The 23,328-nt window shown below is 66.5% G+C and overlaps 4 protein-coding genes and 1 non-coding gene across 30 annotated transcripts; all 5 read left to right on the top strand.

The window, feature by feature from the left end:
* On the top strand, window positions 1–2,187 carry RPLP2 (ribosomal protein lateral stalk subunit P2). 2 transcript variants are annotated; one of them, XM_033861507.2, is made up of 5 exons: window positions 1–135; window positions 321–444; window positions 949–997; window positions 1,872–1,970; window positions 2,078–2,187. In XM_033861507.2, the coding sequence occupies exons 2-5, from the start codon at window positions 322–324 to the stop codon at window positions 2,149–2,151; spliced, it is 345 nt and encodes a 114-aa protein (XP_033717398.1). In that variant the 5' UTR covers window positions 1–135; window position 321; the 3' UTR covers window positions 2,152–2,187. The 2 variants fall into 2 exon arrangements, with proteins under 2 accessions (XP_033717398.1, XP_033717397.1); XM_033861506.2 differs by having other exon boundaries at window positions 2,075–2,187.
* On the top strand, window positions 1,028–1,162 carry LOC117313447 (small nucleolar RNA SNORA52). Its single transcript, XR_004527955.1, has one exon. It is a non-coding gene; the product is annotated as a small nucleolar RNA SNORA52 (small nucleolar RNA).
* Window positions 2,188–5,418: 3,231 nt separating the features above from the next.
* Window positions 5,419–10,443, top strand: PNPLA2 (patatin like domain 2, triacylglycerol lipase). 2 transcript variants are annotated; one of them, XM_073809384.1, is made up of 9 exons: window positions 5,419–5,753; window positions 7,537–7,769; window positions 7,852–7,917; window positions 8,274–8,483; window positions 8,730–8,790; window positions 8,901–9,086; window positions 9,191–9,323; window positions 9,529–9,651; window positions 9,746–10,443. In XM_073809384.1, exons 1-9 carry the CDS (start codon window positions 5,567–5,569, stop codon window positions 10,014–10,016), a joined length of 1,470 nt encoding a protein of 489 aa, XP_073665485.1. In that variant the 5' UTR covers window positions 5,419–5,566; the 3' UTR covers window positions 10,017–10,443. The 2 variants fall into 2 exon arrangements, with proteins under 2 accessions (XP_073665485.1, XP_033717373.1); XM_033861482.2 differs by having other exon boundaries at window positions 5,421–5,753; window positions 8,901–9,077.
* Window positions 10,444–10,578: 135 nt separating this feature from the next.
* CRACR2B (calcium release activated channel regulator 2B) lies at window positions 10,579–16,706 on the top strand. Of its 20 annotated transcripts, XM_033861477.2 has the most exons (9): window positions 13,352–13,539; window positions 13,618–13,729; window positions 14,156–14,339; window positions 14,804–14,950; window positions 15,079–15,169; window positions 15,309–15,401; window positions 15,610–15,776; window positions 15,969–16,040; window positions 16,261–16,706. In XM_033861477.2, the coding sequence occupies exons 1-9, from the start codon at window positions 13,375–13,377 to the stop codon at window positions 16,442–16,444; spliced, it is 1,215 nt and encodes a 404-aa protein (XP_033717368.1). In that variant the 5' UTR covers window positions 13,352–13,374; the 3' UTR covers window positions 16,445–16,706. The 20 variants fall into 20 exon arrangements, with proteins under 20 accessions (XP_073665475.1, XP_033717368.1, XP_073665482.1 ...); XM_073809374.1 differs by adding an exon at window positions 10,579–11,453 and having other exon boundaries at window positions 13,352–13,729; window positions 15,588–16,040; window positions 16,211–16,706; XM_073809381.1 differs by lacking the exon at window positions 15,610–15,776 and having other exon boundaries at window positions 16,211–16,706.
* Window positions 16,707–17,533: 827 nt separating this feature from the next.
* Window positions 17,534–22,366, top strand: CD151 (CD151 molecule (Raph blood group)). 5 transcript variants are annotated; one of them, XM_033861500.2, is made up of 9 exons: window positions 17,534–17,690; window positions 18,641–18,709; window positions 19,572–19,656; window positions 19,748–19,939; window positions 20,370–20,444; window positions 20,915–21,019; window positions 21,122–21,280; window positions 21,437–21,523; window positions 21,608–22,366. In XM_033861500.2, the coding sequence occupies exons 3-9, from the start codon at window positions 19,573–19,575 to the stop codon at window positions 21,665–21,667; spliced, it is 762 nt and encodes a 253-aa protein (XP_033717391.1). In that variant the 5' UTR covers window positions 17,534–17,690; window positions 18,641–18,709; window position 19,572; the 3' UTR covers window positions 21,668–22,366. The 5 variants fall into 5 exon arrangements, with proteins under 5 accessions (XP_033717391.1, XP_033717392.1, XP_033717394.1 ...); XM_033861501.2 differs by having other exon boundaries at window positions 19,547–19,656; XM_033861503.2 differs by lacking the exon at window positions 17,534–17,690 and adding an exon at window positions 18,134–18,264 and having other exon boundaries at window positions 19,547–19,656.
* The last annotated feature ends 962 nt before the right edge of the window (window positions 22,367–23,328 follow it).

The following is a 23,328-nucleotide window of genomic DNA, read 5'->3' as shown; positions in this document are numbered from 1 at the left end:
GCCCTCAAGGGGCGCTGCGCGCAGGTTCCGGAGGCTTCTGGGTAGCGAATTATCCCCGCCCCCCGCACCGGCGCCTTCCTTTCCGTGCCTAACGCCGCCGAAGTCGCACGCGCGAGGCTTCTCCGCCGCCGCCAAGTTAGTGGGGCGGGCAGGCCGGGGCGCGGGCCGGGCCGGGAGTGCCGCGGAGGGAGGGCGGGCGGGGCAGGGCGCGAGCTGAGCCTCTGCGGGGTCCCCGGACCGAGCCACGCGCGGCCGCGCACGGGCCGGGGTGGGGGCGGGAGGCCTCCCCGTAACGCCGCCGCCCTCTCCTCGCGCCGCAGGATGCGCTACGTTGCCTCCTACCTGCTGGCTGCTCTCGGGGGCAATTCCTCCCCCAACGCCAAGGACATCAAGAAGATCCTGGACAGCGTGGGCATCGAGGCAGACGACGACCGGCTCAACAAGGTAGCCGCCTCGCTGGGGCCCGAAGCCCCCGGTCTGCTCTGTACTCCGTACAGGGGGACCCCTCCCTTACCCGACCCGGCGTTTCCCTTTGGGAAAGTGTAGGTTCCTGCTGATTTCTGCCAGCCCATATGGTTTTGGGGTTGCCTTGATGTATTGGTACAGCCCCAAAGAAGAAAAAGTGGGGGTGAAGCCAAACCTCAGCGTGGCTCAGTAGAAACACAAGTCACGTGTAATTGAAGGTTTCTTAGTAATTTTTTTGTTTAATGAAAGCGGTGACGTTTATCTTGATCTTGTTTTTTTTACCCAACTTGGTGAAAGTTACTTTGACACGTGTTGAGTGTAAAGTGAGAATATTTTGCATCCTTTCTCAGCAGTAAGTTTTGGTGTTAGTTTTTACATGCAGGGCGTCTCAGTTCACCTGTCCTGCGTCGGTCGTGACGGCTGTGCTGGGTCCAGGGGTGTGATGGTAGGCCTCTCGTAAACTAGGCCACTCCTCTCTTTTAGGTCATCAGTGAGCTGAACGGAAAGAACATCGAGGACGTCATTGCCCAGGGTGAGGTTCTGTCCTGGACTTTCGTTTTCACGGTCCATTCTAATTCCTGCCGGTCAGCCTGTGACCTGCCAGGTTTCGCTTGTGGACCAGAGCACCCTAGAAGCCTTACCCAGAGGAGTGAGCGGGGTTTCAGTGGGCTCAAGCCGTGGGCGCTTCTAGACAGCTCCGGGACAGGGCGCCCGTGCTCTCACTGGGCTTTTGTAAACAAGTCTCTCCACCCTTTCTTGGGGTGCTAGGGCTGATCACAGGCCCCTGCCCTGTGGTATCAGACTGGAGTATGTGGGATTTGTCTGGAAGTTGAGCTCTTGGGGAGCTGTTTCTGTCCTTGGGTCCGTGACGGGGTAAAGCCAGTTCAGCAGACAGTCTGGTCTGTGAGCTCGCTGCTGGACACTGGGGCAGCGGACTTTACCTGCTTGATTGTAAACATGTTTGTCTAGCTTATCTCCAGGGTAGGGCGCTGTGGTCTTGTAGCCCTGCTGGAGGGACTCCTAGAAGCCAGTTTCTGGCAGTGGCAACAGACTCCTGTGTCGGAGAACAGGAACCTATGACGTGGATCCTAATACATTGGGCTAAGTGTCTGGTTACCTTTTTTTTTTTTTTTTTTTTTTTTTTGCGGTACGCGGGCCTCTCACTGTGGTGGCCTCTCCCGTTGCGGAGCACAGGCTCCGGACGCGCAGGCTCAGTGGCCATGGCTCACGGGCCCAGCCGCTCCGCGGCATGTGGGATCTTCCCGGACCAGGGCACGAACCCGCGTCCCCTGCATTGGCAGGCGGACTCTCAGCCACTGCGCCACCAGGGAAGCCCTCGTTACTCTTGAGTAACGTTGAGGCCGGGCTCCTGCTGTGGTCTCACCTCTCCCTTCTGATTGCTGTAGGTATTGGCAAGCTGGCCAGCGTGCCAGCTGGCGGGGCTGTGGCCGTCTCTGCTGCCCCAGGAGCTGCAGCTCCTGCTGTGGGTTCTGCCCCAGCCGCAGGTAAGTGGAGGCTCAGGCAGCTGTCTCTGTAGACACACTGGGGTCTTTGCTGGGAGTGTGGCCTGCACCGTGGGCATTTCTCACCACGCTCTTTCTCCCCGCAGCAGAGGAGAAGAAGGAGGAGAAAAAGGAGGAGTCAGAAGAGTCAGATGACGACATGGGGTTCGGCTTGTTTGACTAGAGCCCACACCCGTGCAAATAAAAACATGTTGACGTATTTCTTGAGTTGCCTGTGAGCCCTTCATCAGAGTGTGGTGTCCGCATCCTAGTCTCATCCCGGGACGAACCAGGGCCCTTGCGCGATGAGGCAGAGCCGGTTGCCTGAAGAGCCAGGAGCGGAGTGCCTGGACGGGGGCTACTTTCTATGGGTCTTGAGTGTGGCCAAGCCTTGAGTTCCCTTCTTGGGCATGGTCCTGGCTCCTGTGGACTGCCAGGGCCTTCCTAGGAAATGAGGCCTTCAGGGGGACACCCACGAACACTTGAAAAGCAGGGGTGGGTGGTCTCTGCTCTGCGAAGTGGGTCAGGCCAGTTGAGGTCAGCAGCTCCCGCAAGGCTGGGAGAGCCTCACTTACACACAGGAGATGTGCTGGTGGGTGTGTGGTCCCCAGATGGCAGTGTGGAGGTCAGTGCCCCGGCTCCACCTCTCCCCTGAGCAGCTTGGACTTACCTCCTCTGAGCCTGTGTCCCCAGCTGTCTGGTGGGCCAGTACCTTGGCTGGGTAGATTCAGAAGTGGTGTGGGCAGCAGTGTTGGGCTGCGTGCTTGCTTGTTGGGCCTGCCCGTGCTCTTTCTGCCAGGCTCTGGCCTAGAATGTGGGGCATAGAGGAGAGGCCCTCCCACTGCCCACCCAAGCACCATCCTGGCCCTGCAGTGCAGCTATTGGCAGCCGCCCACCAGTGCCAGGCCACCCAGTAGATTCTCAGCTTTGCTTTCTGAAGGCTGTGGTGTGGTGGGCACCTGCCATGTGCCCACCACATGGTAGGCGGGTGTGAAGGACTTGCTTCTATGGGCTTGTAGTTCTGGAGGAGAGTAATGAGTGTGGCACGAGACAGCAGGGCTGGGTGCGTGGGGGGCCCTCCCTCAGGAAGAGGCCCCAGGGCAGGGGTGTTCATGGGTGGAGGGAGAGGGCTGAGGGCCTTTTTGCTACCCAGAGGAGTGGGGATTAGAAGAGGGCCTCGGGGGAGGGGGTGTGGGACATGGGGCTAAGGGGGAATGAGGAGTCCTAGCAGTGTGGGCTGCAAGGGGAAAGTATGAGTGGGATGAGAGGTGGGGCTGTGGATACCCAGAGACACAGGTGGCAAGGGGCCGTGGTCCAAGGTTAGGGTAGAGATGGCCCACCAGAGGAGTGACGCAGGGTCCAGGGGCAGAGCTCGCAATCCCAGCCTTGGAGGCTGAGGAGAAGGGCCCTCCCTATGTGGGCCAGAGGACACCGTGGGAGTGGGGGCATGACACCTCCCTGGCAGTCAGCAGATACCAGGGCTTCTCCTCTGTGCAGACGGGGAGGGGGGCAGGTCCACTCCCACCCCCAGCCAGGATTCTAGGAAGAGCCACCCAGTTCCTGGCTGCAGAGCTCCAGGGGCCTGGTGGGAGGGAGGGATATGTACCCAAAACAAGTCAGCTAGGGTGTGGAAATGGGAGCAGAGGTCTCCCGGCACGGGGGTAGTGCCGCCCTCCAAGCCCCACAGCCCCTTGGAAACGGGGAGGGCACGGGCTCTGGCCTCCCCTCGGAGCAGGTTGCAGGGATGGCCTGCTTAGGTTCCTGGCTCAGCACCGTCCCGGTCCTCCTTGGCACCCTGGTGAACCCCTGAACTTTGCAGGCTGGCCCTGGGGGTCTTCCATCCCCACTGTGTCACACCCCTTGTCCCCTGCTGCATCCAGCAGCATCCCCAAGGGCTCAGTCACCCTCATGGGGCCACATCCTCTGCCCTGCGCCTCCATCCCACCCAAGCATTTGGGGTTCTAAGTCAAATTCCCTCATCCCCTTGCCTTCCCCATTCCCAGCACCCACAGCACCCAGACCTGGGATCCCCTCTCCTAATTCCCCCACCCAGGGCCTTTGAACGTCCTGTGGGTGGGTGGCCCTTTGCTTTCCCATGTTAATAGTGTCCACACGCCTCTTCGCCCTTCTCAGTCCTTATCTGAACTTAATAGAAACCATCGATCCCACTCCCTCCCCCAAGTGGGGCAGGGTCTGTGTTGACTTTGCTCACTGCTCACGGGCACCCGTGCTGGCCCCCATGCCAGGCGCACATGGTGCTAAGCATCGGTGGCTTGGAGCACAGAGGCTGAGGACTGGGGGGCATGACGCCAGAAGGCCCTGTGCTGGGGAGGCCCTGCTCTGGCTTCACCTGGGCCTCGGGGCTGGGGGTTGTGCAGCCCCAAGCTGGGTCCTGAGCCAAGCTCCAGCCAGAGGAGCTAGTGTTCCTGGGGAGACAGATGCACACTGGCTGCCCACTGCCCAGCACAGACAAGCCCCTCGTTTGGGAGGTGGGGTGAGGTGCAGGGCTGGCCCCTGGATCCAAGCCAGTTTAGGCCTGCCCTACAGTCCAGGAGAAAAATGCGGAAGCGGGCAGGAGGTGACATCACCAGGAATGTTCCACCTGTTGGGGCAATTAGGCGGGACAGGGCTTGAGTCATACCCACGTAGACCCCACAGCCTGAGGAGCTGGGGCAGGACGCAGGTCGAACCCAGGTTAGTGCCAAGGTGGAGCTGGGCGCGTGGCGGGCAGGGCTGGGTCGGGATGTCCGGTGTGGTCTACCACGCCGGTGTTATCTCTAGAGGTCTGTGTGTGATTCGCGTGCGCCCTGTATGTTCATGGGTAAGTAAGTCTGTGGATGAGTCGGTGGGTCCTTCAGGTCCCTGACCCTCGGCGAGCTCCGCAGTGTCCCTGGTTGGTGTTGTAGGCCGACCCCCGAGGGAGGGGGCGGATGCTGCCCAGACAGCAGGGCCCTCCCCTCGTGGGTATCCAGCTCAGACTGCGGTCGTCCTGGACCTAAGCTCGACCATCCCCACACCTCTGGGCCACTTGGTGTCCCCTCCCGCCGTCGACGATGGCGGGGTGGGGAGGTGGGGAGGCAGCGGGAGGTCAAGGTTTTGGACTCTCGTCCGGGCCTGGCCAGTGTCTTTGGCGGGGCCGCAGGTGTCGCGTCTCAGGGCCCAGCGGCCTGGACAGCGGGCGGCGAGGTGGTGGTGGTGGGGGGCGGGGACGGGGTCTCAGAGCCTGGGCCGGGGCTCCGGGCGGGGTCTCTGGGTCGAGACGGGCTTCCGGAGAGGGGCGTGGCCTCGGGGCCTGGCTTCGACCTGGGTGGGCCCTCGGGGCCAGGGACGGGGCTCCAGGGCCCGCCCCGAGGGCGCGGCCGTTCCCCGCGCGCCCCAATTGGGCCGCGCGTGCCGGCTTCGCCCCGCCCCCCGCTAAAATCACCGCCTCCGCCTCCTCCCCCGGCAGCTTCTCCAACTCCGCCGGCTGAGACCGCGAGCCACAGCGACTGCGGGGCCGGCCTGCCGGCTCTGGCCCCGGCTCCAGAGCGAGCGGCGAGCGCGCGGCGCACAGCGAGGCCGGCCGCCCGCGGAGCCCGGAAGCCCGGCGGGCCGCCGCGATGTTCCCCAGGGAGACGACGTGGAACATCTCGTTCGCAGGCTGCGGCTTCCTCGGTGTCTACCACATCGGCGTGGCCTCCTGCCTCCGCGAGCACGCGGCCTTCCTGGTGGCCAACGCCACGCACATCTACGGCGCCTCGGCCGGGGCGCTCACGGCCACGGCGCTGGTCACCGGGGCCTGCCTGGGTGAGCGGGGCCGGCGGGGGCTGGCGTGTGGTCTTCGTGAGCGCGGAGCGCCCCGCTCCGTCCGCACAGAGCAGCGGGCTGGGCCGCGGGGACCGTGGGGGCCTTGGGGTCTCTGCCCGGGACCCCGACCGAGGCTCCAATGCCGGACGCCGACGAGGGGCGGGGCCTGCCTTGTTTTCCTCCGAGGGTGCCCGGGGATTGGGGTAGGGCCCTGTGCGCCTCTGAGCGGAGGCTGCCGCCTAGGACCCGCCCCTCGGGCGCAAAGGTTGGGGGGCGGGCAGGTGCAGCACGAGCTCTTTCGTTGGAAAGAGAAAGTAGTTCGTGGGCGGGACCGCGAGAGTCGGGGGAGAGGCCTAGGCCGTCCTCCTGCCCCGGGCATCCGGCCGGGTGGCAGCGGTCACTGTCTCCTGGGGCTACGGCATTCCGGACTGCCATGGCTCCGGGGCTGGGACAGGGTTGGCCTCTGAGGCGCGCGTCCGGGCACTGTGGCCTGGTGCCTCCCGAGGGCGCCTAGAGGAGGAGCCGGCAGGTCAGGCGTGGGCCCGTCCAGCGCAAGCTCTCTGCCGCCCTCGCCTTCCTGGCGCACGGCCCACTGTGGGCCTCGGGCCCTCTGTGGACTGCGGCCAGACGTTTTTGCCCACCCCGTGGGGTGAGAGGTGCTTTAGGACTCTACAGCCCCGGAGTCGGCTTCCTCCACCCACACGCTTCCGGCGGCCAGCGCGAGTGATGTTTACAGCACACGGAGTCCTCCAGGAGTCCTGGGAGTGCTGCCCGGCCCCCAGCCGACTAGGGCAGCCAAAGCAGCAGAGGGGTCATGAGCTTCTGGAACGCCCTGCCCATCAGGAGCCTGTCCAGTGTTCTCCTCTGCACCCTGCCGGTGGCCTTTCCCCTGAGGAGGGTGGGGTGGAGGGAGCACAGCTCTGCATTCTTGGGACCTGGGAATTCACCACTGTGGCCCTGCCCCTCCTCCTCACGGAGGCTTTCAGGCCAGTGCTTCCCAGACCGCCGTGCTGGTCTCAGGTCCGTGGTACCTCGTGAGGACATGGTCCCATGGCGCCTCCCCCTCCCCACTCCCAAGAATCCTCTTTCTCACGGGTGGGAGTGGTCTTGGGCAGCTGGAGTCCCCACAACTTGGCGGGTGTTGGCTCCACGCTGCCCCCCTCCTGACCTGGGGGATGGTCCTCAGCTCCTCCCCAAGGCCTTGCTGCTCCCTGACTAGCCCTGGGCCTGCTCCCACCCTGGCTTTGTCCCAGGCCAGTGCCCATGGGCCCCCAGGAGGAGTGTCGGGGGGTTGCTTGCTCTTGGCTGCAGTGGGATGCGAGTGTGCTTCCCCAGGAGTGATGCGGCCCCGCTACGTCCAACCTCAGGCCCCTGGGCCTGTGGGGCCCCTGGGCTGCGCTGGGGTCGGTGCATCTGGATCCGGCCAAGCGGTGAAGGCTGAGCCTGGTAGAGCTGAGCCTCTGCCTTCTACCCTTCCCCGGGGTGGGGGCTGGGCGCCATGTCATGCCAGGCCCAGTGACTCACAGATCAGGGCGGGCAGTTGGGAAATACGGGCAGAGAGTAAGTCGTGGCCCCAGCTGTCTGCCCTCCCAGCAGCCCCTCTCTCCCCAGGAGCAGGTGGCAGAAGCCCCAGCTGTGGGCCAGGCTCCACGGTGGACGCTGAGACTCCTCTAGGGTAGAAAAGGGTGCCGAGAGTCTGTGCCGTGGACCCTGGGTCTGGAGCCCTGGGGAGTGTGCGAAGCCCAGGAGTGCTGGCCCCTGACCCTTGCCCCTGCTGCTCCAGGGGAGGCTGGCGCCAACATCATTGAGGTGTCGAAGGAGGCCCGGAAGCGCTTCTTGGGCCCACTGCACCCTTCCTTCAACCTGGTGAAGATCATTCGGGGCTGCCTGCTAAAGACCCTGCCTGCTGACGGCCACGAGCGCGCCAGCGGCCGCCTGGGCATCTCCCTGACCCGCGTCTCCGATGGCGAGAACGTCATTATAACCCAGTTCAACTCCAAAGAGGAGCTCATCCAGGTGGGCCCTGGGGGCCACACTGGGGGTTCAGTAGGGACCCCAAGGCCCCTGCTCACTGTCTCCCTCTGTCCCTGCCCCACAGGCCAACGTCTGCAGCACTTTCATCCCTGTGTACTGTGGCCTCATTCCTCCTTCCCTCCAGGGGGTAGTGAGTATCTCCTGGGCACCTTCCCTGGGTGACAAGAGTCTGCTCCTCTGCGGGCTGTGGGACAGGGAGGCGGGGAGGAAGCCATCTGTGCCTCCCCACGCCGGCCCCTCACTCCTGCCTCTGCCCGTTGCCTCACTTCCCCCAGAGTTACTCAAGAGCCAGGCCAGCCCTGCGCAGATGCACCTTTCCTGTGGCTGTTCCCCACCCCCCACTGTCTGGCCATCTGCTCAGTGGCCAGTGCCCAGTGGGTGAAACGCCCAAATGAAATAGCCACTGGGGGGGGCCTGAGGTGGCTGGGGGGCAGCCCAGCTCACCCTGCAGGCCTGTCCCCGTGTGACCCCGTGTCCCTGCCACAGCGCTACGTGGATGGCGGCATCTCAGACAACCTGCCGCTCTACGAGCTCAAGAACACCATCACAGTGTCCCCGTTCTCGGGCGAGAGTGACATCTGCCCACAGGACAGCTCCACCAACATCCACGAGCTGCGCGTCACCAACACCAGCATCCAGTTCAACCTGCGCAACCTCTACCGTCTCTCCAAGGCCCTGTTCCCGCCCGAGCCCCTGGTGAGGCCAGACCTCCCCGCCGGGCACCGGGGGCGCCGGGGGCGGCTCCCCGGGGGCCTCTCCCGGCTACAGCCCGCACAGCCTCTCCACTGGGGCAACCCGTCCAGCCTCTGTCCACCCTGGACCTGGTCCTGAATCCAAGTTAGCTTGCAGTGGGGCAGGGTGGGGTGGTGGTTCAGGGACACTGGGGACTCTATCAGGCACGTCTGGCTCCCCTGCCCCAGTTTATGCATCCCCCTGCCTCAGGTGCTTCGAGAGATGTGCAAGCAGGGCTACAGGGATGGCCTGCGCTTCCTGCGGCGGAACGGTGCGTGGGGGCTGCCTGGGCAGCCGGGTGGGCTCTGCGTGGCCGTCCTCTGTGGGCCAGCCAGCCTCAGCCGTGCTGATCGCCTATCGGGTCCCCCCCCCCCACCCCAGGCCTCCTGAACCGGCCCGACCCCTTGCTGGCGCTGCCTCCCGCCCGCCCTCCTGCCCCCGAGGATGAGGACGCACAGGAGGCCGAGGTGGCCACGGAGAGGACCGGAGTGAAGGACCACTTGCAGCCACCTGGGGAGGATCACATCCTCGAGCACCTGCCCTCGAGGCTCAACGAGGGTATGTGGGGTTGGCGGGAGCGGGGGGACCTGGGGGGATGGGGGGCAGAGGGGTCCTGGGCTCCACCTCCCTCCCCTGCCGACCTCGCACCAACCTCCCTCCTGCACCCACAGCCCTGCTGGACGCCTGCATGGAACCCACGGACCTGCTGACCACGCTCTCCAACATGCTGCCCGTGCGTCTGGCCACGGCCATGATGGTGCCCTACACTCTGCCGCTGGAGAGCGCCGTGTCCTTTACCATCCGGTGCGGGGCAGGGGGAAGGGGTGCAGGGACGAACTCTGGGTCATCCCCGGGTGGTGGGCACTCGAGGGAAGAAAAAGGCGGCCGGTTTAAGGGGCTGCAGAGATGCCACGTCGGGCACAGAAGCCAGGCACAGACGGAGGTGGGCTGGGGCGGGTGTGAGGTTTGGGCCGCAGCCCCTGAGGCCATGCCTTGTGCCCCGCCCCAGCTTGCTGGAGTGGTTGCCCGACGTTCCCGAGGACATCCGCTGGATGAAGGAGCAGACGGGCAGCATCTGCCAGTACCTGGTGATGCGCGCCAAGAGGAAGCTGGGCAGCCACCTGCCCTCCAGGTGAGCTCCTTGCTGCCCTGTCCACCCCGCCTGCAGCTTCAGGGGCCCCCACGAAAGCCCTCCCTCCCTCCCTCGGTCCTTTCCCTGCCCGCAGGCTGTCGGAGCAGGCGGAGCTGCGCCGCACCCGGTCGCTGCCCTCCGTGCCGCTGTCCTGTGCCGTCTACAGCGAGGCGCTGCCCAGCTGGATGCGCAACAGCCTGTCGCTGGGGGACGTGCTGGCGAAGTGGGAGGAGTGCCAGCGGCAGCTGCTGCTGGGCCTCTTCTGCACCAACGTGGCCTTCCCGCAGGACGCCCTGCGCATGCGCACCCCTGCCGGCGCGGCCCTCGTGCCCCCGCAGCACCCGCCCGGCTCGCCCCCTTGCTGAGAGCCGCCCGCTCCGGCCTTCCCCGCCCCCGGTGCCGAGGGCCGGGCCCCCCAGCTTCCCTGCCCCGTGAGGCGGGGCCCCGGGGCCAGCAGAGAGAGGAGATGGGGGTCCCTCACGCTGCCCGAGGGGGCTTTGCTGTCAACCAACCACTAACTCGCTGCACTGAGGAGGGAGGGGAGTGGAGTAGCCCTCCCCTCGCAGAGGGCCCCCTGTCTGTGCCTTAACCTCCCCTTGCAGGCCCCGCCCTGGGGCTGGGGGCTCCTGCACCTGCGGCCCCTGCCCAGCACCCACACCCGCGAGTGCAGTATTACTGCTGAGAACTTTGCACCTGTTCCTCCCTCTACATTTTTCTCATTTGGCCGAAGCATGTGTGTGAATTATTTATTTTTGCCAAAGCAGATGTAATAAATGCCGCCGCTCAGCCTTACCTCCTTCACTCGTTGGTGACGCCTCCCCACCCCCGCCGCCCCCAGCTGACCCCCACAGCGTCCAGCCTCAGGCCAGTACTTCCTGGGCTCCCGCTCTCCTGGAGCCTGGCACTCCGGCCCTGCCAGCTGGGCCTGGGGCTCCCCCCTCAAAGCACTGCGGGCTTCCTAGGCTTCAGCCTGCTCCTCTGCCTGGGACCCTTGGGCACAGCTTTCTAAGGGCCAGTGGAAGTATCGGGGACCAAGATCCTTGCAAGATAAAAACAGAACTGTTCAGTTTCTTACCGAGGTGGTGTGTGCACCTCTGCTCCATGGTGCCCTGGGGGCGTGGCGCTGATTTCCCAAGCTGAGCTCTGGGGGCCTGCTCCACTGGGGGTGTTTGGCCCAAGGCTCTGTGGGTGGTGCGGGTCTTGCCCTTGTCACCCATGAGCCTCACTGCGAGGTGCACACACCTCGTTCCCCTGTCTCCCTCCCCCCGCACTGTGTCCCCAGTCTCCTGCAGGTATACAGGAGGGATCTGGAACGTTGGGCGGGGCGAGGTGTGCGCCAAAGGGGGCTGGATCCTGTTCTGGGGGGGATGAGGTTTCCCGAAGGCCTCCTCTGCCCTGCCTGGGCAGTCTGAGGGGATGTAACCAGCCCTCCTTGGTGATCACAAGGGCCCATGGGGTAACGGGCGCCTGAGCAGAGCTGGGCACTTGGCTGGAGGTCCAGAGCGCTTAGTCCTGCCGGGTTCAGCCGGCACCTGCCCTCCTGCCCTTTCTCCTCGAGGCACGGGGCAGCGGCAGTAGCCCCCAGCCAACAATAACGGTCGGTAGTGCGACTGCAGGACTGGGAGAGCCGGCTCAGCAAGTCCCCGTGCACCTGTGCCAGGGGCCACCCCCACCTTGGTCTCAAGGTCCTGTCCTATAGGCCCAACCTGTTCTAGTTGAGCAGGATCCCAGGCCCCTGAAGAGGCAGAGGCCTCCAGCACCCCAGCGCTGCCCGGACAGCTCTGCCAGGCCAGCCCCTCCAGGTGGGTGCCAGGCTGGGGCCGGGGAGGAGGACCCCTGGGAAGATGACGGGATTTTTCTCCCCCCCACCTCAGGAAGGTCACACACAGGCCCCACCCAGAACCTTCTGGCAGCCCTACCCCAAGAGGAACCTGAGTCAGGGCTATGCCCCCAAAGGAGTGCTTGGGGCACCTGCTGAGACGAGGACCTCCCTCTGCTCCCCCCACTCCCAGCCACTCACCCTCACACGCACGGGCATCTATGCCGCTGATTTAAGTACCATTTTCTTGTATAGTACACGTTTATTGTTTAAAAATGGAAAAAGAAAATTGGAGAAGTATAGGGAAGAAAGGAAAGTCACCCCACTTCTAGAGAAAAGCGTTGAGAATATTTTGGTCTATTTCCTGCCTTCTTCGTGCACACACTTTGGCGCCTTAAATCGGGATCCTGAGGACTGCCCCCCAACTTTGGCCCTGTGCAGGAAGGGTCCCCAGGGTCATCCCCCCACTCTGCGCTCGGACTCTGCCAGGACAGACACTCGGGGGTCGGGCCGTATGCGGGGGCGGGGCGGGCTATGAGGCGAGCGCTGGGCCACCGGGGCAATGCCGAGAGGCGGGGACACGGTGGGGACGCGGCGGCGGCTCCGCCAGGGCCATCGCTGCCGGGGTCCCGGTGCCCGCAGGAGAACAGCCTGGTGTGCAGCAGGTGCGGTGGCAAAGCTCGCAGGTAGCCGCCTGGCCCGTCCCCCCGCCCGCATTGGCCCCGCAACCCCCGTCACCGCCAGGCGCGCCGATCCCCGCGTGTCGTGGTCAGGGGCTCCGGGGCCCCTTGGGACACGCACTGCAGGGGCAGAGTGGGCTAGGTCCCAGGGTGCGGGGGCTCAGGCAGCCCTTCCCCCCCCCCCCGCTCCCCGGCCCGGCCACAGCGCAGCTTCCGGCTGGGATGGTCCCCCGGTCCCGTGGAGCCCGCCCGGGGAAGGCGACGGCGTGAGGCGGAGACGTCTCCGCCCCTGTGTCCCCTCCTCTCCGCCTTTCTCAGCCCTGCCCTCTTGGAGGTCGCCTCCCGCATCCCCCAGGAATGGGTGGGGAGAGAGAATCACAGTCCTGGACTGGGGGGCGAGGACCAGAGGGTCCCAGGCCCGGGGCTGTCGCCACGCTGGGGGTTAGCTTTGGGAACTCTGGGGTCCAGGTGTCGTGGGAATGACAGATGGTCTGATTAGGGGGCAGGGTGCCCCCATGGGGAGGGACGCCAGTCTGGCGGAGAGCATAGTGCCAGCAGGAGAGCCTGTTAAGCTAGACTCTGAGCTTGCTCCTGACAAGGGCCACAGAAGGCATCGTGGCCCAGGCTGGACCCTGCACCTGCACCCCTTGGGGCCTGGTGCCGGTGGGCGGGGCTGCAGGCAGGGAGGGAGGAGCTCCCCCGCCTGCCAGCTGGCTGGAAGCAAGGCCCAGAGGCCCAGACTCAGAGGCTAAGGACTCTATCAGCCGGGATAGGCTGACACTCCCACTGGCCCAGCCCGGCCCGCCCAGTCTCCAGGCCCCGACTCCAGGACCTGTTCAGCTTCTCTGCGGCTGACCATTCTCTCACCCAAGCCCCCACCTCCTCATTTTCCATCACAAGATCTATAGCTGCCCCCCCACCCCTGCCCCCGCCCCCCAGCACATCCTCTCGTGCACCGGCTGGCTCCCTGGGTGGCCCTGAGCCTGCAGGCTCCACCCATGCCACCTTGCGCCAGCCCCACCACCTGCAATTGGGCCACACCTCCCCCAGCTGCCCCTCCTCTCTGGGCCTCCACCTTCCCATCCCCACCGCTCCACCTTAGCCCTCAGCCACCTTTGCCTGTCACCCTCTCTGCCTACACTTCTCCTCTCCCCTCATTTCTCAGCTCTGCTCAGGCCCTGACTTCTCCTTGGCTTCACAGTGCCCAAGGCTGAGACCCCTGCCATGGCCAGCCCCGGGAAGCCTGGGGCTGGGGAGAACCAGGAGGAGGAGGGGTGGGACAAGGGGCACGCCCCAGGGCCACTGGCAGCGACACTGGAGCAGGCCCAGGAGCTGTTTCTGCTGTGCGACAAGGAGGCCAAGGGCTTCATCACCCGGCACGACCTGCAGGTGAGCCCCCAGCTACAAGAGGCCTCCCACCCCAGGGCTGACCTTGGCTACTCAGCCTTGCCATCCTTGCCCGGCCAGGGCCTGCAGAGCGACCTGCCCCTCACGCCCGAACAGCTGGAGGCTGTGTTCGAAAGTCTGGACCAGGCGCACACCGGCTTCCTCACCGCTCGGGAGTTCTGCCTCGGCCTGGGTGAGCCCGGCCCCTGAGCCCCACCCCCTACCCCGCTGCTCAGACACCCTCCGCTGGCACATATGGGACTCTGTGGGGCCCACAGCCCACAAGGGTGGCAGGCCGTGCTTCTCCCTGGCCTCCCTCCGGAGCACAGGCTGGTGTCTGTACACGCAGGCACCACGGGAAGCCCCCCAGATGCTGTGGCATATGTGGAGATGACCTGCTCCCTGACCCAAACCCAGGTGGGACTGGGAGCCAGGCATGCCTCATTTTGGCCCGAGCCCAGCTGTCACCTCCCATTCCCAGGACAAGAATCGGACCAGAATAAGGAAGAAAAACAGGAAACTGGGCTCAGAGAAAGGGCAGGATATGCAGGGGGCGGGGGTGGGCTGGGCTGGAGGTGGTGACCCAAAGCCCGGTGATCTCTCCCTCCCATGCCCACAGGGAAGTTGGTGGGGGTGGAGCCTGCCCCGGGTGCTCTGCCCTCCCAGGCTCCTCGGGCTCCAGAGGAAACCTTTGAGGCGGGCTGGTCGGATGTGCGAGGCCCCCGGGGCTCCCTGGACGAGGAGGACGAGGAGAGATTCTGCTCTGCGCTGGAGCAGCTGGGGGTGGCCCGGGTCCTGGGCGAGTGAGTCGGCACTGGCCCGGCTCCCGTCACCCTCACCTGCTCTCTGTCCGCCTGCATGATGCCTGTCCGCGTTGCCTGCGTGTCTGTTCCCAGGCAAGGTCCCTAGACCAGGTCTGGGCCGCTCCTTCCCTCTCAGCTGCAACTACTGCGTGCCGGGCCTGATTTCCCACAGAATTTGCATTTCAGGAGGCAGCAGCCAGGGCTGCGCCCAGCACAGGCACAGCCCTGTGTACACAAGGACACAACCCCACGCACACACACCTCCTGGCCACACAAGCCCCGCACAGGCACAGGCCCCCCACAGGAGTGAAAGCACCCAGGAGAGGGATGCCCAGCTTGTGCAAGACTACGGGGGCCTCTGGGGGCTTCTTACCCTGCAGGGTGGGGTGGGGAGTCCCCGCTTCAGCTTCAGCCTCTGCCCTCCCACCCCCCACCCCCACGCCCACCTCCACCCCCACCCCCAGGCAGCGGGCAATTCGGACGCTCTGGACCCAGCTGCAGCGTGAGCGACCCGAACTGCTGGGCTCCTTCGAGGACGTTCTGATGCAGGCGTCGGCCTGCCTGGAGGAAGCGGCCCGAGAGCGGGAGGTCCTGGAGCAGGCGCTGCGGCGGTGAGGGCTGGGGGGCTGGGGGCGGCCTGAGGGCCAGGCGGAGGGGCTCTGCGAGGTGGTAGGGGCGGGGCCGAGGGCTGTGCCGCTGGCAGGTTCTAAGCAGCTGTCCTACTCCTGGTTGCCCGAAGGCGGGAGAGCGAGCACGAGAGGGCGGTGCGATGTCTGTACGAAGATATGGAGCGGCAGCTTGGCGAGCAGCGCCGGCGCCTGCGGAGTCAGGTGGGCCCGCAGCGCCGCCCCGCGCCCAGCCCAACCCCGGACGCGCGGGTCTCCCCGGCCCCGCCTTCTCCGAAGTGGTCCCACCCGCGCCCCTGCCGCTCCGCCGCCAAGGGGGCTCAGGTGTCCCCGCGCGTCCTAGGACGTCCCCCGGGAGGAGCGGAGAAGCCGCCTAGAGCTGGAGCTGCAGAGTCGCGAGCAGGAGCTGGAACGCGCGGGGCTGCGGCAGCGGGAGGTGAGCGGCTGCCTGGCGGTCCCGGCCGGGAGGCGTGCACAGCGGTCCAGCCCAGGCCTCATCCTCACCGTGCCCCATGCTACTCCCCGGCGTCCTTGAGGCCCTTGGGCCTATGTTCCCAGCCCCGGAATTGTTGGGAGTCAGGGGCAAACGCAGCATCCCGGGGACGTGGGGGGTTCTCTCCAGCCTCGATCCCCCCACACCCCAGTTGGAACAGCAGCTGCAGGCCCGGACCACCGAGCAGCTGGAGGCGCAGGCGCAGAACGCCCAGCTGTGGCTGGCCAACGAGGCGCTGCGGGCGCAACTGGAAGGGGTGCAAGAGCAGCTCCGCAGACTGGAGAGCGACTTGCTGGGCCGTCGGGAGCAAACCCAACGGTGCTGGGGGGCGGGGCTGGGGTTGGGCCCTCAGGGGCGGGCTCCGAGAAGGGTCGCGCTTGGAGCCCAGGGCTTCCATCCCACCCCGTCCCAGCCCCGCCTCCAGGGTCTCCGTGGGGCAGGGTCCTCCAGGGGGTCGTGGGGCACCCCGAGGAGCCTCCCTGCACCCAAATCACCACCTCCGTCCTGCAGAGACGTGGTCGTGGTCTCGAGGAACATGCAGAAAGAGAAGCTCAGCCTCCTGCGGCAACTGGAACTGCTCAGGTGCGTCAGCCCAGCTCCTAGCTCCCAAACAGTCCCTCTCCCTGCCCCATCCCACTGCGAGGAAGTCCTTCCTTGTGTCTGCCCTCCATCCGTCATGCTGCAGCTCCAGGCAGACACCTCTCTTCTGGTCTGAGGGAGCGCCAAAGCCCGTGCCTGCATTCCCCACCTAGGAATGCTGCCTCTTGACACCTCTCAGAACCCCTGGACTCCTATTCCCCAGGGAGCTGAACACGAGGCTACGAGACGAGAGGGACGTCTGTGAGGCCGAGCGGCTGGGCAGTGGCCGCAGGAAGGCTCTGACCACGGCCCCCCTGCTGGGGCCCACCTGCTGCTGTTCCTGCTGTTGTAGTAGCTGGGCTCGCCCCCCCAGACGCGGCTCTGGCCACCTTCCCAGTGCCCGCTGACCAGCCCGAGTGACTCACTGGGCGTTACTTGGTTACTCGGAGAAGCTGCCCCTTGAAGGCGACTCCTCGTGGCTGGGGGCTGCCCATCCAGGCTGTGGGTTCTACCCAGTAGGTTGCCTGGCCTGCCTGACTTGCAGACGTGAAGGAACTAATCCTGGGTGGCCAGGGTCTCACCGTGCCTCCCTGCCGGTCCTCACCCTACCCCCATCCCATCAAAACCAGCAGAAAACTCCCTCTTCCAAATAAAGTCCACTGACTTCCACCTCCTCGGCCTCCTGTGTGTGTGTGAGCCACAACATTTGAGAGGTACACGCATGAGATTTCCATCGTCCACGCGTGTCCCCGGTCATGTCCCCAAGCCCTCACTGTCCGTCAAAGCTGTAGGAACCAAGGGACTGAGGCCACTGACTCCCAGGAAGCAGCAGGCGAGGTTCCCTGCCCACCCCCAGCCTCAGTCAGCCACCCCCTCCCCATGCCAGTCCTCACACAGTCCTGGGTGGGCTAGCTCAGCCCACTGGAGTCCTGAGTGGAGGCGCCGGGGGTAGGCCTGAGCTGTCCCCCTGCCCCTCCGCCCTGCCAGCGCGAGCCTCGGGCAGGGAGCTGGGGATGAGTGCTGCCACCGTCCACGCAGAGCCGCTCCCAGCGACTGTGCCGCCTCAGGGCCCACCTGGGACTCCCCTTCCCCTTCTACTCCCGCTCTCAGCGCCCCAGCGCAGCGGGTGGGCAGCCTCTGCCCTCTCTCCTTCCCCTCCCCCCACCACTCCCAGGCGATGCCCTCCAAACTGGACTCTCACACTGACCCCAGGCCTCCCCTCCAGGCCGTCCTCCCAACGGCGCCCAGAGAGGCTCCTGTCTGCATCTGACCGCACTTCCAGAGACTCCCCCCAGGCCCGCATCTGTTCCGTCGACTCCTGCAGCCTCCCGCCCCTCCCCCAGCGCAGCTCCTCCGAGGGCATGGGCCGGCGGGGCTGTGGGCGCCCCCGGGCCGCAGCCCGCCAGGCCCCCGCCGCCTCCGGCGGACCCCCGGGGCCCGCCCCCGCTGGTGTTCCGCCCGCTCGCGCCGAGCGCTGTTCGGACCTGCCCGGCGTCGCGGCCGTGGGCGTGGCCTCCGGGCCCGGGGCGGGGACCTGAGCGGTCCGGCGCGTCGCGCTCGCAAGCGCCCGGTCGGCCGCACGTTCTCCGCGCTCCGAGCCGCCGCCGCCTGCGCCGCCACCGCCGCCGCCGGCCCGACTCGGACGCGTGGCCGGTGAGTGCACCGCCCGGCCCGGCCGGCCGGGAGAAGCCGCGCGCCTGGCGGCCGTGCAGGCCGCTTCCGGAGGGAGACGGGCGCCCGGAGGCCGGGCGGGAAGAGGGTCCGCCGGGCGGCGAGGGCGAGGCGCCTCCCGGGTCTCCGGACGGGCCTGGCGGCCCCTTCCGGCCACGGGCTCCTCCCGAGCACCCCGCTCACTGTGTGCAGACACCGGTGCCCTCCCCTCCGCCCGGTGCGAGTGGGCGGGCCGTTCGCCTCGCCCCGGCGTGGGGGAGGCGGCGGCGGTGACTTCATCGCGAATTCCTCACCCGGCCTGGCTGGAGCCGAGTCGGGGTCCCCCACCTTGCGGGGCGGGGCGCCGAAGGGCTGGTTGGGCCGCGGGGGACGTGGGTGGGGCGGCTCTGTCCCGGGCCGCGGGAGCTATTTCTGGCCGGCCCTTTCCCTTGGGGATCATCTCCGCCAGGCACTCCCGGAAAGAGGGGCCCCTCCTCAGCCGGTCGCCCGCGGGCGGGCCGTGGGGGCCGGATCTGTGTCTGGAAGCAGCCTCCCCGGGACCCCAGGGCAGGCCCAGGTCTGCGGCACGTGGGGCTTCCACACCCCGGCTGTGCTAGTGGTCTGCGCCTTTTTCTTTCCAGGCTGCAGCTACTGCTGCTTGGTGGGGCAAGGGGCAGTGACAGGTCTGGTGCCAAGGCTCACGGGGGCCTGGAGAAGGCGTGCGGTCCCTCCCTGGATCGGACTGTCCAGAAATGTCCTCTGCCCTGCCCCGCCCTGGCCCAGACCAAAATACCGGGCCTGGCCGCTCCCCTCTCAGCCACGGGCAGGGGGTGGACGCTGCCTGCTCTGGAAGGCCAGCTCGGGTCCAGTGCCTGGGTCGGCCAGAGAGAGGGGTGGCGGGATCCTGACCATCCAGGTTGAGCCAGACCTGTGACCTGTCCCTGCCCTTCTAGCGGAGGCTCCTCGGGCGGGAACTTCCGTCTGCCTGCCTTACAGAGGAGAGAGACATCCCCACCAGCCAGGTGAGTGCTGGGCGGGCTGGATATAAATTTGGCTGTGGGCGGGCAGCGCTGTGTCTGTCTGGAAACATGGCCCCGGGCGCTCAGCTGCCATCTGTGTCCCACAGCCACTCCCCGCCCAGTGCGGACACCCCAGAACAGAGTGGGTGGGGTGGCCCTGGGGTGCCTCTGGGGAGGAGCACAGCCGGTAGCTCCACTTCTCCCTGGGGTCGGTGTGGCTGTCCCCATTCCAGCAATGAGGCCCGGCACAGGAAGAACCCCCCAGGTCTGGGCGGGTGTGTGTCTGCCAGCTCCACTTGTCCCCACTGGGAGGAAGGCAGGCCTGTCCTTTCACAGAGCCCTGAGGGGCTTTCCTAAGGCCGTGGGACTAGGCTAGCGAGCGGCAGGTCGGTCTGTCTTGGAGCGCCTCCTCCCCCCCAGCAGCTGGTGGGTTCCTGCCAACCTGTGACGTGGGCCCGGGGAATGCTTGGGACGGGGTGGGGAGCCTGCATGAGCTCACCCCGAGGTGCCTGCTGGGGCTTCCTACCCTGGCTGCCAGAGGGGTGAGTCAGCCCATGATGGTTGGGGGTCCTCCAGGCCCCCTCTCACCGTGCCCTGGGCTCTGGTCAGCGAAGCCTGGCCCCCCGGCCTTCAGCTAGGCTGTGGGCACCCCAGCTGCCCTCGCTGCAGTGGGGTAGAGGTTCCTGAGCGGCCTTCGCAGGAAGCATCCTGGTTGCCGTGGACATTCTCCCAGAGCCCTCACCCGGGCAGGCACTTGGCTTGGCCCCAACCTGGGGCTGGTCTGGACATCTGTGTCCCCTCCTTCTGTCCCCACTGGTGTCTGGCCATCCTCCCAGTCAGGCCCTCCCCCGCCTCCCTGCCGCAGGATGGGCGAGTTCGGCGAGAAGACGACGACATGTGGCACCGTCTGCCTCAAGTACTTGCTCTTCACCTTCAACTGCTGCTTCTGGGTGAGGCACCCCCTTCCCCAGCCTTGAAAGGAGCCTGGCCTGGGGCTCAGACCTGGGGCCAGGTGTGGTGACCGCTGTGCACTGCCCACAGCTGGCTGGTCTGGCCGTCATGGCCGTGGGCATCTGGACACTGGCCCTCAAGAGCGACTACATCAGCCTGCTGGCCTCGGGCACCTATCTGGCCACAGCCTACATCCTGGTGGTGGCGGGCGCTGTCGTCATGGTGACCGGGGTTCTGGGCTGCTGCGCCACCTTCAAGGAGCGGAGGGACCTGCTGCGTCTGGTCAGCAGGGTGTGGCTGGCACTGGGGGCGGGGGTGGGGCTGCGGGTACCTGCCAGGGCTCCCTGCCAGGCTGCCGGGGGCTGGCTCTGGGTCCTTGAGGGAGTTAGAAGGGACTGATGGGGGTCGAGTGTGACACCGCAGGATGGACTCTGCTGTGCTCACCTGGGGGGGGGGGCGTCCCTTCCCACCTGCCCAGTCCTGTGAGTGCCCACCTCCCAGCTGGGCCAACAGAGGGAAGACACCTGGGAGTGAGCACTGGGGGTCCTGGCGGCCCCCCAGCGCTCGCCTGCTGCCTGGAGCCCTCATCGTGTGGCTGCTGGGAGCTGAGGGCAGTGGCTGTGCTCTGTTGTGCCTGGGCCCGGGGAGTGCTCACGGACTGGGGGTGTCCGTGTCCCGCCCCGTCTCACGGAGCCCCTGCACCGCCCCCCAGTACTTCACCCTGCTCCTCGTCATCTTCCTGCTGGAGATCATCGCGGGAGCCCTGGCCTACGTCTACTACCAGCAGGTGAGGGGCACAGACGGGCCGTGGGCGACGTGGACGTGCACGGGCACACACGGGGACACGCACGTGCGAGATGGATGTGCACAGGCAGGCGACGTGTACATACACACGGGGACACACACATACACAGGCAGGGCGCGCACATGCACACAGGACCCCACGCGCTCCAGCGCTGAGCGTCGTGGCATCAGGCCCAGGAGGTGGGGACTGGGTCCCAGGGGGAGGGCGGATCACAGGGATGGGCAGCCTGCCTGCAGCACCCAAGCTGCCTGCTTGGGGGCCCTGGCGGGGGAGGCAGGTGTCCGCAGGCTCTGGAGCGCCCTCCCTGCCCGCGGCCCTCCCCGTGGCCATCTGAGCCATGTGTCTGACCCCAGCCCTGACCCTGCGCCTCTCTCCCGCCTGTGCTCATTGCATTCTGCCCCACCTTGGAGAGTGTTAGATTTTGTGGCTGAAGCTGTCACCCCTCACCCCAGCTGAACGCAGAGCTCAAGGAGAACCTGAAGGACACCATGACCAAGCGGTACCACCAGCTGGGCCATGAGGGCGTGACCAGCGCTGTGGACAAGCTGCAGCAGGAGGTGGGTGGGTGGCGCAGGGAGGCACCTCCCCAGACTCGTGCGGGAGCCCCAGCCGCAGGGGTGGGCGCTCAGGGCTCAGCCTGGGCTGTGTCCTCGCTGCAGTTCCACTGCTGCGGCAGCAACAACTCGCAGGACTGGCGGGACAGCGAGTGGATCCGCTCGGGCGAGGCAGGTGGCCGCGTGGTCCCTGACAGCTGCTGCAAGACCGTGGTGGCCCGCTGCGGGCAGCGCGACCACGCCTCCAACATCTACAAGGTGGAGGTAGGCCGGTGGGGCCTTGCTGAGACGCCCAGGGCCCTGAGGGCAGTGGCTTTGCTCTGTCGTGCCTGGGCCCGGGGAGCCCCGGGATGCTGGGGGCTGGTGAGGGGGCCTGACGACTTGCTGCCTTCAGCGCGCACCCCTGGCCTGCTCCTGCAGGGCGGCTGCATCACTAAGCTGGAGACGTTCATCCAGGAGCACCTGAGGATCATCGGGGCCGTGGGCCTCGGCATCGCCTGCGTGCAGGTGCGGGCACGGCAGGGCGGGCCGGCGGGTGCTGGGATGCGAGGTGCTGGCGGCCACGTCCGCTCATGCTGGCCCCATGTTCAGGTGTTTGGCATGATCTTCACGTGCTGCCTGTACAAGAGCCTGAAGCTGGAGCACTACTGATCCTGCCTGCGGGCCGGCCCTCCATGTGCACTGCAGCTTCTTGCCACGCGTTGACTACTGACGGCCAGGGAGCTGCGGTCCAGCACGTGGCCCCGCCCTTTGCCTGCCAGGGTCTCCCCCTGGTGTTCTCGTGCCTGGGCCCCCCCGCCCCCCGCACCGTGCCATCACCGTGACCTCTGGGGAGCCCCAAACCCCGGAGGCAGCTTCAAGTGCCTTTAGCTGCACACCAAAGTCCCAAGGCCTGGGGTCGGCCCCACTTGTCTGCCTGTCTGCTGGGCTGGGTGGGTGGGTGGGGGCCGGGGTCGTGGCCTCGGGTTGCTCCCTGAGGCCTGGGTTCAGTCAGAGGGGCCGAGTTGGGCAGCAATGGGCTGGCCCAGCGGGGAGCCGGGCGGCAGCAGGTGAGGAGCCCCGTGTGCCTGCCCTGAGGCCCCTCAGGTACTGCGGGCTTCTCCTTAAGCAAGCCACGTCCAGCCCCTGGGGAAAACCAAGCAAGAGTTCTCCCAGGGCCAGGCCTCTGCCGCTCCCCCCGCTGTGTTCCCGCTGCTCTCACCACCATCTAGAGGCCTCGCATCACTAGTTCACTGCTGTCACCTCTTCCCTGGAGGCAGGCGTCCTGCAGGTTTTATTCACTGCCGCCTGACGATGCCTAGGACTGCTCCTGCTGTGTGGTAGGTGCTCAATAAACGTCTGTGGAGCGGATGGCTGAACTTACTATGTTGGTGACACAGACAGTCCTGGTCCCCAGGGCCGTCACATCCAGCAGAGTGGACAGATCCCCCCACCCAGGGCCACAACAGAGGAGGACAGGGGGCCAGCTGTGGGCCAAGGGGACTCGAGGGAGAGGTGGCTGGGGACAGGTCTTGATGCAAAGCTGGTGGTGTGGCCAGAGCCCCAGAGGAAGTGGGGCTAGACCTCGGGGAGTAGCCGGGACTGCTTGTGGTTTCCAGGGGCCCTTCTGGCCACGGTGCAGGATCAGGAACGGGAGAAGGTGCTGGGGCTGGTGTCTCAGGAGCGAGTCCGGGGTGTGTCTGGAAGGATGTGTGCTGGCAGTGGGAGCTGGGGCTGGAAGGGGTGCTGGGCCTGGAGGGGCAGCCAGGGTGTGGCCATCGTGCCCTGGCCCAGGGGCTGCCCAGCTCCTCACACCGCTGCACAGACCCCATCTCCCTCCCGTGGTCCCCTCCCGTGCGTTCAGGGAACCCCACTTCAGGCGTCCGGGCAGCTGGGCCAGCCCTGAGGAAGGTGCCCGGGGAAGGGCGCCTCCCTCGCTAACTGCACGGCCCTGCCCTCTGCCCGCTGCAGGGCACCAGGGCCTGCCTGACCCCCGCCAAGGCGGCAGCTTCCCGTTCTGAGCCTCAGCCTGGCCACAACAGGACAGAGGCCTCCGAGAGGCAGCGCTCCGCTGGTTCACAGGGTGGCATGTCAGTGCCTGGGGCACTGAGAACCCATCCAGCCCAGCCGGCAGGGCCCCTCCCACCCACTGTGGGGATCTGAGTTGTCTGTGGAGGGGAACGGGCTGCTGGCCTTGGGGGCAGCCCGGAAGCTGCTGGCAGCAGGACTGTCAAGACGGGCGTCTAACCACAGCGGGCACTCTACTCAGGGCTCAGAAAGCCTCGAGGTTCTTCAGACACCGGGGAGGAAGAGGTGAGGGCGTCTGTCCTGAG

Source organism: Tursiops truncatus, chromosome 8 (assembly GCF_011762595.2).
Source record: "Tursiops truncatus isolate mTurTru1 chromosome 8, mTurTru1.mat.Y, whole genome shotgun sequence".
Lineage (NCBI taxonomy): Eukaryota > Metazoa > Chordata > Mammalia > Artiodactyla > Delphinidae > Tursiops > Tursiops truncatus.
This window is presented reverse-complemented; position numbering and strand designations above follow the sequence as displayed.

What these genes read in the sequence shown, in the direction of transcription:
- PNPLA2 (XM_073809384.1), top strand. Translation starts at nt 5,567, where the DNA reads ATGTTCCCCAGGGAGACGACGTGGAACATCTCGTTCGCAGGCTGCGGC. An exon ending in CTCCTTCCCTCCAGGGGGTA is followed by an intron (nt 7,918 to 8,273) that starts GTGAGTATCTCC and finishes TCCCTGCCACAG; the next exon opens with CGCTACGTGGATGGCGGCAT. An exon ending in GGCAGCCACCTGCCCTCCAG is followed by an intron (nt 9,652 to 9,745) that starts GTGAGCTCCTTG and finishes CCCTGCCCGCAG; the next exon opens with GCTGTCGGAGCAGGCGGAGC.
- CD151 (XM_033861500.2), top strand. Translation starts at nt 19,573, where the DNA reads ATGGGCGAGTTCGGCGAGAAGACGACGACATGTGGCACCGTCTGCCTC. An exon ending in GGAGGGACCTGCTGCGTCTG is followed by an intron (nt 19,940 to 20,369) that starts GTCAGCAGGGTG and finishes ACCGCCCCCCAG; the next exon opens with TACTTCACCCTGCTCCTCGT. An exon ending in CCTACGTCTACTACCAGCAG is followed by an intron (nt 20,445 to 20,914) that starts GTGAGGGGCACA and finishes CCCTCACCCCAG; the next exon opens with CTGAACGCAGAGCTCAAGGA.
- CRACR2B (XM_073809374.1), top strand. Translation starts at nt 13,375, where the DNA reads ATGGCCAGCCCCGGGAAGCCTGGGGCTGGGGAGAACCAGGAGGAGGAG. An exon ending in CGGGGCTGCGGCAGCGGGAG is followed by an intron (nt 15,402 to 15,587) that starts GTGAGCGGCTGC and finishes GGTTCTCTCCAG; the next exon opens with CCTCGATCCCCCCACACCCC. An exon ending in CGGCAACTGGAACTGCTCAG is followed by an intron (nt 16,041 to 16,210) that starts GTGCGTCAGCCC and finishes TTCCCCACCTAG; the next exon opens with GAATGCTGCCTCTTGACACC.
- RPLP2 (XM_033861506.2), top strand. Translation starts at nt 322, where the DNA reads ATGCGCTACGTTGCCTCCTACCTGCTGGCTGCTCTCGGGGGCAATTCC. An exon ending in ACGACGACCGGCTCAACAAG is followed by an intron (nt 445 to 948) that starts GTAGCCGCCTCG and finishes CCTCTCTTTTAG; the next exon opens with GTCATCAGTGAGCTGAACGG. An exon ending in CGAGGACGTCATTGCCCAGG is followed by an intron (nt 998 to 1,871) that starts GTGAGGTTCTGT and finishes TGATTGCTGTAG; the next exon opens with GTATTGGCAAGCTGGCCAGC.